Here is a 12,657-nt window from a genome sequence, read left to right on the forward strand (position 1 = left end):
CTCGGGAGGGCTGGGGTCTCAGCACGCCACTGCTCCGCTCACTCACCCACCGCGGCTTTCTTTTGGTTTACAGTTTCCCGGAGGAAATGACAATTACCTGACGATCACTGGGCCCTCGCACCCTTTCCTGTCAGGAGCCGAGGTGAGCAAAAGCTGCTGATGCTGGGGCGCCGGAGGGCCTAGGCAGCGGTTAGGGAAGGACGGTGGGGGTGAGCGCGGGGGCTGGCGGGAGCTGGAGGGGACAGTGGCCGAGGCTTCGAGCTCCTCTAAGGACTGTGGAGGGGGTGGGGGTGGGGGAGAACCGAAAGCGGCTGTCATGAGGAAACCAGGATGTTGAAGAGACGGCTTGTTTGAGGAGTTTCTGTTCTGAATAGGAAGAACGAAAGGAATTGTTCTTTGGTTGGGGGTGAAATAACTAACAATCTTGGGAGACAGCAAGAAAGAAAAAAAATTTTTTCAGTAAAGAAATCGAGATAAAGAAAGTTGTTTATCCAGCAGGGAATAACTTCGGACAGTTGTTATTTCTTGAATTCTATAGGGGGCTCTTTTATTTGAAATGTCTTTTCTGATAAAAGTGGTTCATCCTACTGATGTGGCATCTGTTTGCTTGGCTAAAGAACGACAGAGGGAAAGAAATAGCTGCCAGAGAACATAGAAGGGGGTAGAGTGCACCTGTTTCCCAGTGATCACAGACTGACTATGTCACCTTTGGATTCCAGTTGTCAAATGACTATAATAACAGGGTTTGGTTTGGTTTGGTTTGGTTTGGTTTTTAAAGATGGCGTGAAGTAGAAGTAATGGTTGTTGGATGTTCTAAGACCTTCCACAAGGGTCACCTAAGACCATAGGAAAACAGATACTTTGTGATTCATAACAGTAGCAAACTTATATTTGTGAAATAGCAGCGAAAATAATTTTATGGTTGGGGGTCACCATAATATGAGGAACCATAATAAAGGGTCCATGCAGCATTAGGAACGTTGAGAGCCACTGCTGTAAGATATTCAGGAAAACTTTTGGTTGACAGATTTTCCTATTAGAAAGCATAAAACTTATTTGAGCAAGCGAAAGTCAAAGCTGCAGTGTATGAAATTTTACCATTTTTTTTTTGAGAACTTGAGCCTTGGTCCATCTTTTGAGGATTATATACTACCTCCCAAAGTGCTGTGAATTCATTTGCACGGTTGTTTGCACCAAAAGTAGTTATCCATTGCTGTTGTGTCGGTTTATCCTGTGGGAACATTGTTATGGTTGAGAGATGATTGACAGTGAGTGATTGCTAGTTGCTTTTGCTTTTTGTTTTTTGTTTTGGTTTGGTTTGGTTTGGTTTTTTGGTGTTTTTTTTTCTTTTCTTTCCTTTTTCTTTTCCTCTTTCTTTCTTTCTTTCTTTCTTTCTCTCTCTCTCTCTCTCTCTCTCTCTCTCTTCTTTCTTTCTTTCTTTCTTTCTTTCTCTCTTTCTTTCTCTCTTTCTCTCTCTCTCTCTTCTTTCTTTCTTTCTTTCTTTCTTTCTTTCTTTCTCTCTCTCTCTCTCTCTCTCTCTCTTTCTTTCTTTCTTTCTTTCTTTCTTTCTTTCTTTCTCTCTTTCTTTCTCTCTTTCTTTCTTTCTTTCTTTCTTTCTTTCTTTCTTTCTTTCTTTCTCTCTCTCTCTCTCTCTCTCTCTCTCTCTCTCTCTCTCTCTCTCTCTTTCTTTCTTTCTTTCTTTCTTTCTTTTTAAATAAAAGACAATCTCACATAGCTCTGGCTGTCCTGGAACTCACAATGTAGGCCAGGCTGACCTCAAACTCAAAGATATCCACTTGCCTCTGCCTTTCCAGTAAAGAGTTCTTCCCATTCAGAACAGAACTCTTTCCTGTGATTAAAGGCATACTCTAGCACTCCTGGCTGCTGGTTTATTGTTTAACTTAATATTATTGAATATTCTCCTAAGCAAAGGGAGGTATGACTCAAATGAGTGGCAAAATTAGGAAGGAAACGAAGTCTTACACTTGGTGATTTTATTCCGAGTTCCATCCAAAAGGTCTCCATGGTCTGATTTCATTGTTTGGAGTGCAGTAAGTCACATTGTCCTTATTTATAGGAAAGTACATTTTAAAAGTAAACACGGCTGGATGTGGTGGCACACGCTTTTAATCTCAGCACTCAGCCGAGGCAGGTGGATTTCTGAGTTCAAGGCCAGCCTGGTCTACAGAGTTCCAGGACAGCCAGGGCTACACAGAGAAACCCTCTCTCGGAAAAACCAAAAAAAAAAAAAAAAAAAAAAAAAAAAGGTAAACACAAGGTTGGGTGTAGTGGTACACATCTTTAATCCTAATTCCAACATTTGGGAGACAGAGTTGTGTGTCTTTTTTTTTTTTTTTTTTTTTAAGATTTATTTATGCGAGTACACTGTTGATCTCTTCAGAGAGACACACCAGAAAAGGGCGTCAGATCTCATTGCAGATGGTTGTGAGCCACCATGTGGTTGCTGGGGATTGAACTCAGGACCTCTGGAAGAGTAGTCAGTGCTCTTAACCACTGAACCATTTCTCCAGTCTCCCCCACCCCCACCCCATGTGTATCTCTTTAAATTCAAAATTACATAGACCATGTCTCCAAAAAAGGAAAAAAAAAGGTAAATACAGCTTTCAATTTTTCCTACCAGTCTGACGTTGATCAAAAGCTAACAGCATGAGGGATGGCCCTTTAAAACATGCAGGGACGGGGCTGGTGAGATGGCTCAGGGGTTAAGAGCACTGACTGCTCTTCTGAAGGTCCTGAGTTCAAATCCCAGCAACTACATGGTGACTCACAACCATCTAATGAGACCTGACACCCTCTTCTGGAGTGTCTGAAGACAGCTACAGTGTACTTATGTATAATAATAAATAAATTTAAAAAAAAACCATACAGGGACTAGATAGCGAAGCACTGGCCTACTGTGTGCTGGACCCTTGACCCAGCATTGACGGAAAAAGGGAGGACTTTCAAGGCTTGCTTCTGCCCTTTGTTTCTGTTCTGTTCTGGCTCCTGGTGTAGCTGTTGAGAGGAGGGAACATTCAGCTAAGCTTTAAGGTCCGTTTCAGGAGCTTCCTTTAGGCCTTGACTGTGTCCTTGTTACTTACAACTTGTGCACCTACTTGTTCCTGCCTCTCAGTGAATTTTTAAACTTTATGTCTTTGTTTAGTTTGAGAGGAATCGTTTCACTGTGTAGTCTTGGCTGACAGCAAACTTGCTATGCGACTAGGCTGGCCTTCGTTTGCCTCTGCTTCCTGAGTTCTGGGATTAAAATATATGCCACCGTGCCTGGCTTTTAATCTTCATGTTAGTGAATGTATGGGTCTTGTTGTTTCCAGCCTTATTGTAAGCCATCACTAAAAATAGGTGATCTTTTTAAAGCAATTCTTTTTGAAGAACAGTCATTTTTCAAGTTTGCTTGGTTTTTATTTTGGTTTTTTGTTTTATTTTGTTTTGTATTGTCAAAAAGAAAATAGCTGCCCTTATGGAGTATTAGCCATAAATTAATAGGAAAAAATGGACGGTGTTCAAGTTAAGAACTTCTTTATATCAAATATATCATTATAGGGGCTGGAGAGATTTTTTGTGTATGGGTGTTGTGCCTGTATCTATGTCTGTGCATCACATGTCAGGTGCCTGTGGAGGTCAGAAGAGGACAAGAGATTCCTTTGGGTCTGCATTATACACGTTTGTGAGCCACCATGTGGGTGCTGGGAATGGAACCCAGGTCCTCTGGAAGAGCAGCAAATGCTCTAAACCACTGAGGCATCTCTCCAGCACTGATAAAACTGTTTTTCTAAATCCTTGATGGCTGGTATATAGGTCATTTTTAGAGTTTTTGCTTAGTATGTGGGAGCTTCTGATTGAACCTCTGGACAGAGGGAAGAGGATAGAGAAGCACAGGGAGATGAGAAGAGAGGAGAGGACGGATGCTAGTTGTCATGGTTTGTGTGTCTGTGTGCAGGCAGAGGACAGAAGGCATTTGATCCCTGGGGCTAGAGTTAAAGATAGTTGTGAGCAGAGTGGGTGCTGAAAACTGAGCCTGCGTCCTTTTCAGAGAGCAGCAAATGTTCTTAACTGCTGAGTCATCTCTTCTGCCTCTCCTTCAATCAGTATCTAAGCAATCTTTATTTTTATTTTCAATTGCATTTTATTTTATTTACTTATTATGTTCACATGTCCTAAAGGGAAGGTGAGAGGTGGAGAGCAGGTGAGCTTGCTCTCATGTGTGCATGTGTGGGGTGTGTGTGTGTGTGGGGTGTGTGTGTGCGCGTAGTATGGTGTGCGCACACACCACACACAAGAGCAAGGCGTGCACTCGTGTGTTCTCTCTCTCTCTTTCTCCAGCCCTCCCTTCCTTCCCTCCCACTCCCTCTCTTTCTCCTCCCCCCCTTTTCTCTCCCTCCCTCCAGGGTCCAGGGATTGAACTTAGGTTGGTAGGCTTGGTAGCATGCACCTTACCCAGTGAGCCATCTCACTAGCTCCTTGGTATCCTTTCTTATAAACGTAACCCTCCAACTGGCTTTTCCTTCAAAGCCCAGAGTCTGGGAACATTTAGACTAAGTGCATTGTTTCTAGAAGGCTAGACTAAAGATTTGTGCTGCCACACCCAGCTTGTTTTTGTTTTCTTGAGATAGGGTATTTCACGGGATGGCCTGAAACAAACTATACTGCGCAGCCTGGACTGAAACTCACCCACCTTCCTGGCTCAAGTCTCTTGCTGCTGAGATGAGTGTGCACCATTGTTCAGGCCATAATCTCCATTTCTATAGATAAGGAAAACCTGCTCAAGGCCTTGAGCTGAGAGGAGCCACAGCTCTTTCTACAAAGCCTCTTGCTTATTACTTAAAACAACACTTTTTGTTCTAGATGCTTCTATTTTAGTTTTTTAGTGTCATGAGGAAACTGTCAAATATACCTTTGGTTAGATATTGCTGTTAGTTCTGTGAATAGTGACCCCCGCTCGGAATAGGAGTGAAGTTGGGTGTGATTATAATTCCAGCAGTCAAGAGGCTTGTCATTTGAGACAAGGTCTTTAAAAGAAGCTGGGTGCAATGGCCCACGCTTTTAATTCCAGCACCGGGGATGCAGAGGCTGGAGGATCTCTGAGTTTGAGGAGAGGACAGCCTAGTGTACAAAGAGTTTTGAGATAGCCAAGAAACCTTGTCTCAAAAAACAAAAACAAAATAATCATAAATAAATAAGTGAAAGAAAGAAAGAAAGAAAGAAAGAAAGAAAGAAAGAAAGAAAGAAAGAAAGAAAGAGAGAAAGAGAGAAAGAAGAGAGAGGAGAGAAAAAAAGAGGTAGGGTGTGGGACAAACCCAAAACCTAGAAAGGACTGAATGGTGTACTAGTCTTTCCTCCTTGGTTTCCTTTTTAGTTTTTTAGACAGGGTCTTGCTGTGTGAGGCTACTGGCCTCATCCATCCTTTTTTTATTATTGGGTCCCTAGATCATGTCCCCTAAGCATTGTGTCGCTAACCCTGACATTTCTGAATGGTGAGGTCATATCTGAGAGGCAGGCACATTCTCCGTGGCGTTCTCTTTTAGGATTTGCTCCAGGTGAACCTAAAACAACAAAGCGTGGTTGGTTGGTGAACAGCGAATTCTGTGCTCTAAAGATTTCGGCGTAAGCACTGTGAAATGACCGGTGTCTATTAGTACCTGTGGTGGAGATTAAGCATCATAGACTACTTCCTTATGTGTGTTGAAAGACTTGACTAGAGCAGGAGAAATAATTTAAGACAAAGATAGTAAAGGTTGAAAAGAAAAAAATAAATGACCATTGTGAGTGGGGTTGGATTCTCAGGTATGTCACATGGCCACAGATTTAAAGGTTAAAAAGAGGTTCATTTGTAAACCGAGTCTATGGAATCTTGTTACTCCTCCTACTAATTCTTTTTCCATTTTTCCATACAGACATTCCATACACCAAGCTTGGGCGATGAGGAATTTGAAATTCCACCTATCTCCTTGGACTCTGATCCCTCACTGGCTGTCTCAGATGTGGTTGGCCACTTTGATGACCTGGCAGACCCCTCCTCTTCACAGGATGGCAGCTTTTCAGCTCAATACGGGGTCCAGACATTGGACATGCCTGTGGGCATGACCCATGGCTTGATGGAGCAGGGCGGGGGGCTCCTGAGTGGGGGCTTGACTATGGTAAGAAGCAACACAGTGGTAGGCTCGCCCAAGCTCATAGGAATGCTTTAAGGAGGACAAAAGTTAGTCCTTATTGCCTGCTAAACTTGGGTTGTACTTGTTTCCTCAAGGACTGAACAACAAAGACTTCATTTTACCTGAATAAGATTTTTTTGAAAAAATAATTTTAAACTGTAAAATATCCAGTATTTTATGAAAATTATTTATAGTTTTAAAAAGGGTCTTGTTTTTTGTAATAGCCTTCATATTCTGGAATTCTAATGTGTAAGTGTCACATTGCGTGATTTATTAAAAAATGGGCTGGACCAACTATAGTAATTGTAGACTGATACCATAAACGTTTATGGTTTCCAGCACTTTGTCAGTATCACATCTCCATGTCGTGTGTTTGATGACAGACATCTGTCTGCACTTCAGCTTCTCTGCTCTCATTGCCCATGCATTGCAACTTTAAAAACGTATTCTAGAAATACAAGTGGGTTTAGCTTGTATGCTGTATAGTCCCAAGGATTGTGGGGAATGAATTGTCCTTTTCTGTTTTTGAGATAGGTTCTCACTATGTAGCCCTAACTGACTTAGAATTCACATAGGTAGATCAGGCTAGCCAAACTCAGAGATTTCACCATCTGCCTCTTATCTCCTGAGTGTTGGAATTCAGGGCAGGTAATACCACACCTGGCCTCCTAACATGGTTTTTATGCAGACAGATTATCTGATGTTCTGTAGGATTTAAATGATGGGAGTATATGGAAGCCCAGGGGTTTATAAGGAAGGGGACATGGTATTTTAATATTTAGTGTTTAATTAGTTTTTCTGTTTCTCTCAGGACCTGGACCATTCTATAGGAACTCAGTATAGTGCCAACCCACCTGTTACAATTGATGTACCAATGACAGACATGACATCTGGCTTAATGGGACACAGCCAGTTGACCACTATTGATCAGTCAGAACTGAGTTCTCAACTTGGTTTGAGTTTAGGAGGTGGCACCATCTTGCCACCTGCCCAGTCACCTGAGGATCGTCTTTCAACTACTCCTTCACCTACCAATTCACTTCATGAGGATGGTGTTGATGATTTCCGGAGGGTGAGGCATTCCCTGCCAAAGTCAACTCTGTTATCCTAGGGCAAAATGCTTGTCGTATAAAGGCTAGTCCATCTTCACTTGATGCTGGGCTCTTGTCTCAATTACTGTTCTTAGTGATCCTCAAATAAGACTCTCAAAACCATTGCTTCCGGTTTTAGCTTAAATGCCACGGCTATGGCTGCTTTCCCTCCCTCACTGCTAAGCCATCTCTCCAGCCTGGTTTGCCCTATCAAACCCCTTTCTTAAAGTTCTCCAGGACCAGTACTTCCCTTCTGCCATCTTTTAATTCTCTCCATTTTTCTCCCTGACAGCAACTTCCCGCCCAGAAGACAGTGGTAGTGGAAACAGGGAAAAAGCAAAAGGCTCCCAAGAAGAGAAAAAAGAAAGACCCAAATGAACCTCAGAAGCCAGTCTCTGCGTATGCATTGTTCTTTCGAGATACGCAGGCTGCCATCAAGGGACAAAACCCAAACGCAACCTTTGGGGAGGTATCGAAGATTGTGGCTTCCATGTGGGACAGTCTTGGAGAGGAACAGAAGCAGGTGAATAGTGGGAGCGAACACTTTTAAAGGGACAGAGCCTTAGTCCCGGTGTGACGAGAGATATCATGAGCAAGGCAATTTTTTTTTAAAGATTTAATTATTTTATGTATGAGTGTTCTATCTGCATGTACACCTGGGTGCCAGAGGAGGGCATCAGATCCCATTACAGATGGTTGTGAGCCACCATGTAGTTGCTGGAAATTGAACTCAGGACCTCTGGAAGAGCAACCAGTGCTCGATACCGCTGAGCCATCTCTCCAGCCCACAAGGAAATTCATGTAAAAGACAGCAGTTAATTGGGGCTTGCTTATGGTTTCAGAGGTTTAGTACATTCTTATCAAGGAGCATGCAGCATGCAGGCAGACATGGTGTTAGAGAAGTGGCTGAGAGTGCTACGTCCAGATCTGCTGGCAGCAGAAACGGACACTGAGCCCAGCTTGGCTTTTAGAACCTCTGCCGACTTCCAGTGACATGCTCCCTCTAACAAGGCCACACTTACTAATCTTCCTCAAGTAGTGCTACTCTCTGGTGACCAAGCATTCAAATGGCTGGGGGTAGCGGGGAGATTCCTTTTTATTTTTTGGGTAAGATTTTATTTATTAAATTATTTACATATATATGTACACACACACACACATATATATATATTTGTTTGTTTATTTATTTGTTTTCGAGACAGTTTCTCTGTGTATCCCTGGCTGTCCTGGAACTCACTCTGTAGACCAGGCTGGCCTCGAACTCAGAAATACACCTGCCTCTGCCTCCCAAGTGCTGGGATTAAAGGTGTGCACCACCACTGCCCAGCTATTTATATATTTTTAAGATTTAATTTTATGTATGTGAGTACACTGTCGCTGTCGTCAGCAGACACACCAGAAGAGAGCATCGGACTCTGTTCCAGATGGTGTGAGCCACAATGTGGTTGCTGGGAATTGAACTCAGGATCTCTGGAAGAGCAGTCAATGCTCTTAACTGCTAAGCCATCTCTCCAGCCCATGAGGGCCATTCTTAATTCAAATCACCACACATCTTTCCCTGTCGTAGAGCTCTTTGTTAATGGTATTAATACATTTGCTTTCCATACAGGGGTTCTCTGTGTAACAGCCCTGGCTATCCTGGAACTTACTCTGTAGAGCAGGCTAGCCTCAAACTCACAGAGATCCACCTGCCTCTACCTCCTGAGTGCTGGGATTCAAGGTGTGAGCCACCACTGCCTGGCTCACATATTCTTTATCTTAGAAGTTTCAGGGAAAAAAATCATTTTAATTTAGTTATTGTTGTTGTGCTGGGTAGCAAACCCAAGGCTTTATACTTGCTAAATGTTTACTCTCCTACAGAGCTACCTCTAACCTAAAATCCCATTATCAAACTATAAGTGGGACTGCAAATTAGCGCTCATTGGGTGAAGGCTTCTGATGACCTTGAACCCAACATTCTTCACGGTGACAGGGAAGAATCAATTTGTCCTCTGACCTCTGCATGCACACCCAAAAACATGCACATGTACACACGAATAAATAATAAAATTCCACTATAAAAAGACTGTGTATCTTCCCTAATCTGTAAAATAACCATCATTTTCCTTTTACTAATGGTGAACTCTGGCAGGTGTGGTGGCGCGCGCCTTTAATCCCAGCACTTGGGAGGCAGAGGCAGGTGAATTTCTGAGTTTGAGGCCAGCCTGGTCTACAAAGTGAATTTCAGGACAGCCAGGGCCACACAGAGAAACCCTGTCTCGAAAAAAAGAAAGGGAGGGATGGAGAGAGGGAGGGAGGGAGGGAGGGAGGGAGGGAGGGAGGGAGAGAAGGAAAGAGGAGAGGGGGAGAAAGAGAAAAGAGAAAGAAGAGAAGAGAAAAGAAAGAAAAGGTCTAAAGATGAACTATGGGGTTCCCTACCCAGTTAAGGTCATACAGCTTCTAAATGATAAGGTTGGGCAGTCTTGTTCCCTTAACTTTAAATTTCATGTGACAGTGAGCAATTGTGCCTTATCCCTTGTGTCTTCAGCTGTTGAGTTTAGCTTTTCAAAGCTTGGAAATTCCATGTACCATCCAATAGTGCCTAATCCCTCTTTTGTCTTTAACTGTTTAGTTTTTAGGTTAACTTTCCCGAGCCTCGTGTTTTTTTTCTAATTGTAAAGTTAAAATATTTCTTGGTAAGTTGCATGTTGAAACTATCCCTCAAAGTTTCAGGTACAGTTTAGCTTGAAAACTAACTATATATATAATATATATATGTTTAGAGAGAGAGAGAGAATAGAATAGAATATAGAATATACATATATTCTCCCTAAATTTAAACAGAATTAAAAAAATTGAACTGGTAATAATGACATGTATGTGTAGTCCCAGTTATACTGGGGAGGGGAGGGCAGGGTAGAAAACACCTTGGCCCCAGCGATTTGGGATCAACAACATACTGAGACACACATACACCATCTCTTTAGGAAAAAGAAACTGACATGGTAGGATACTACTGTGGTTCTTAGCATTTATGAGGCAGAGAGAGGATCATGAGTTTCAAGGCTAGCTTATGGAATGTGTGTGTTGGTGGGGGTGGAAGGTATGAATCATCAAGTCGTAAACTGAAGATAGCTGTAATTATCATTACCCTATGTGCCTGTATTTTCTGTCAAAGCAGTCCTCAGTACCTAAAACAAAAAGCTGATTTTGTTTTAACCAAATGGTGGAGTATGGCTGGCTAAGCTGGCAGTTACTTCTGTCTGTTAGTTGCTGTGTTGTTATTCCTTGTAGCCTTTCATGTGTTTTTTTGGGTTGTTTGCTTTGTTTTTTAAGACAAGGTTTCTTGTGTAGTCCTGGCTGTCCTGGAACTGACTTTGTAGCCCAGGCTGGATGCAGATTCATAGAGATCTATTGCCTCTTGTGTTTTAAATAGTGTGTTATATTCTAGTGATCAAACAAGTCACAGAGGTAGCCCAGATTCAGTAAAAGAAATAGGCTTCCGCTTTTGGTGTCAGAAGAGACATGCAAGAGGAAAGGACTCTTGAGGTCATCTTTGACAGCTTACACATTTCCTAAGGGAAACCTTTCTGAGTTGGGCGGTATTGAGCTAAGTATATTACTGATCTTACAATTTGCAAACGGTTTTATGCTTTATATGGCAGTGGACATGGAGCTGTTCACCTCTGTGAGTGGTTGAACTGAGTTCTGATGCACAGTACTTACCAGACTTACCAGTGGTTCATTTGAAACAAACACTGTCTTTCCTGTAGGTGTACAAGCGGAAGACTGAGGCTGCCAAGAAAGAGTATCTCAAGGCACTAGCTGCTTATAAAGACAACCAGGAATGCCAGGTATGGTTACAATAAACAGATGCCTTAAGTCATTTTTTTTTCCAATTGTTATAGGTAAATCTCACACACACACACACACACACACACACACACACACACACACACACACACAGAGCCAGGAAACCAAAATCGTGGTGAGGCTGTGAGAGTTAAAAGCACTGCTGTTCTTGGGAAGGATATTAATTCTGTACCCAATACTCAACATGTTGACTTAGGACTATCTGTAACTCCAGTTCCTTAAGATCCAGTGACCTCTTATGACCTCCTGAAGCATACATATGGTGCACATATGTGCAGGTAAATACTACACATACCAGGACAGCCAGGGCTATACAGAGAAACCCTGTCTCGAACCCCACCACCACCCAAAAAATACTACACATACACATAAAAAATAAACCTGTATAACCTATTACTGTATAGTGTTAAATTTTAGAGCTTCCTCACCCAGTATTTCAATCATAAGTTCTGTAAATAAGTCTTTTAGTTTATCCACTACTTCCAGTGTTTACGTAAGAAAGTCCTTATCTTTCTATGACATCTTTTTTTTTTTTTTGCTGTAATGAAAATGAATGTGTACTAGAGTAGAGAGTAAATTACTTGTCGCCTTTTTGTCTTGGTCTTTGTTTGTAGGCTACTGTGGAAACAGTGGAATTAGATCCTGTGCCACAGTCACAGACTCCTTCCCCACCTCCTGTGACTGCTGCTGACCCAGCATCTCCAGCACCAGCCTCAACGGAGTCTCCTGCTTTGCCCCCTTGCATCATAGTGAATTCCACGCTTTCATCTTACGTGGCAAACCAAGCCTCTTCTGGGCCTGGAGGTCAGCCCAATATTACCAAGTTGATTATTACCAAACAGATGTTGCCTTCTTCTATCACCATGTCCCAAGGTGGAATGGTTACTGTTATCCCAGCCACAGTGGTTACCTCCCGTGGGCTCCAGGTAGGCCAAACAAGTACAGCTACTATTCAGCCAAGCCAGCAGGCCCAGATTGTCACCCGGTCAGTGTTGCAGGCAGCTGCAGCTGCTGCTGCTTCCATGCAACTGCCTCCACCCCGACTACAGCCTCCTCCGTTGCAACAGATGCCTCAGCCCCCAACTCAACAGCAAGTAACCATTCTACAGCAACCCCCTCCACTTCAGGCCATGCAGCAACCTCCACCTCAGAAAGTTAGAATCAACTTACAGCAGCAGCCACCACCTCTGCAGAGCAAGATTGTGCCTCCACCCACTCTGAAAATACAGACTACTGTGGTCCCTCCAACTGTAGAAAGCAGTCCTGAGCAGCCTATGAACAGCAGCCCCGAGGCCCACACAGTAGAGGCAACCTCTCCTGAGACAATCTGTGAAATGATCGCAGATGTAGTTCCTGAGGTAAAGCCTTTGCTCTTTGTTTTTTGAGATAGGGTCTTATGTTGGCCAGGACATATGGACTATGTAGCCAAAGATAGCCTTGAACCTGATTCTCCTGCCTCTGCATGTCAGCTTCACTTTATAAAGTTACTTTAAAATGAAAATATTAAGAATTCATTCTGCTTCCTAGAGCTGTAAGCTTGGTTA

General features: G+C 42.8%; 1 protein-coding gene across 1 annotated transcript in view; it reads left to right on the forward strand.

Moving 5' to 3' along the window:
* The window catches only part of Tox4 (TOX high mobility group box family member 4), a 16,364-nt gene that overhangs the window by 602 nt on the left and 3,105 nt on the right, over nucleotides 1-12,657 (forward strand). Inside the window, exons 3-8 of the mRNA NM_023434.3 lie at nucleotides 74-142; nucleotides 5,913-6,155; nucleotides 6,982-7,242; nucleotides 7,554-7,784; nucleotides 11,014-11,094; nucleotides 11,728-12,471. Coding sequence (NP_075923.2) covers nucleotides 74-142; nucleotides 5,913-6,155; nucleotides 6,982-7,242; nucleotides 7,554-7,784; nucleotides 11,014-11,094; nucleotides 11,728-12,471 — 1,629 coding nt within the window. The remainder of the gene's footprint in view (nucleotides 1-73; nucleotides 143-5,912; nucleotides 6,156-6,981; nucleotides 7,243-7,553; nucleotides 7,785-11,013; nucleotides 11,095-11,727; nucleotides 12,472-12,657) is intronic.

This window comes from Mus musculus, chromosome 14 (assembly GCF_000001635.26).
Source record: "Mus musculus strain C57BL/6J chromosome 14, GRCm38.p6 C57BL/6J".
Classification (NCBI taxonomy): domain Eukaryota; kingdom Metazoa; phylum Chordata; class Mammalia; order Rodentia; family Muridae; genus Mus; species Mus musculus.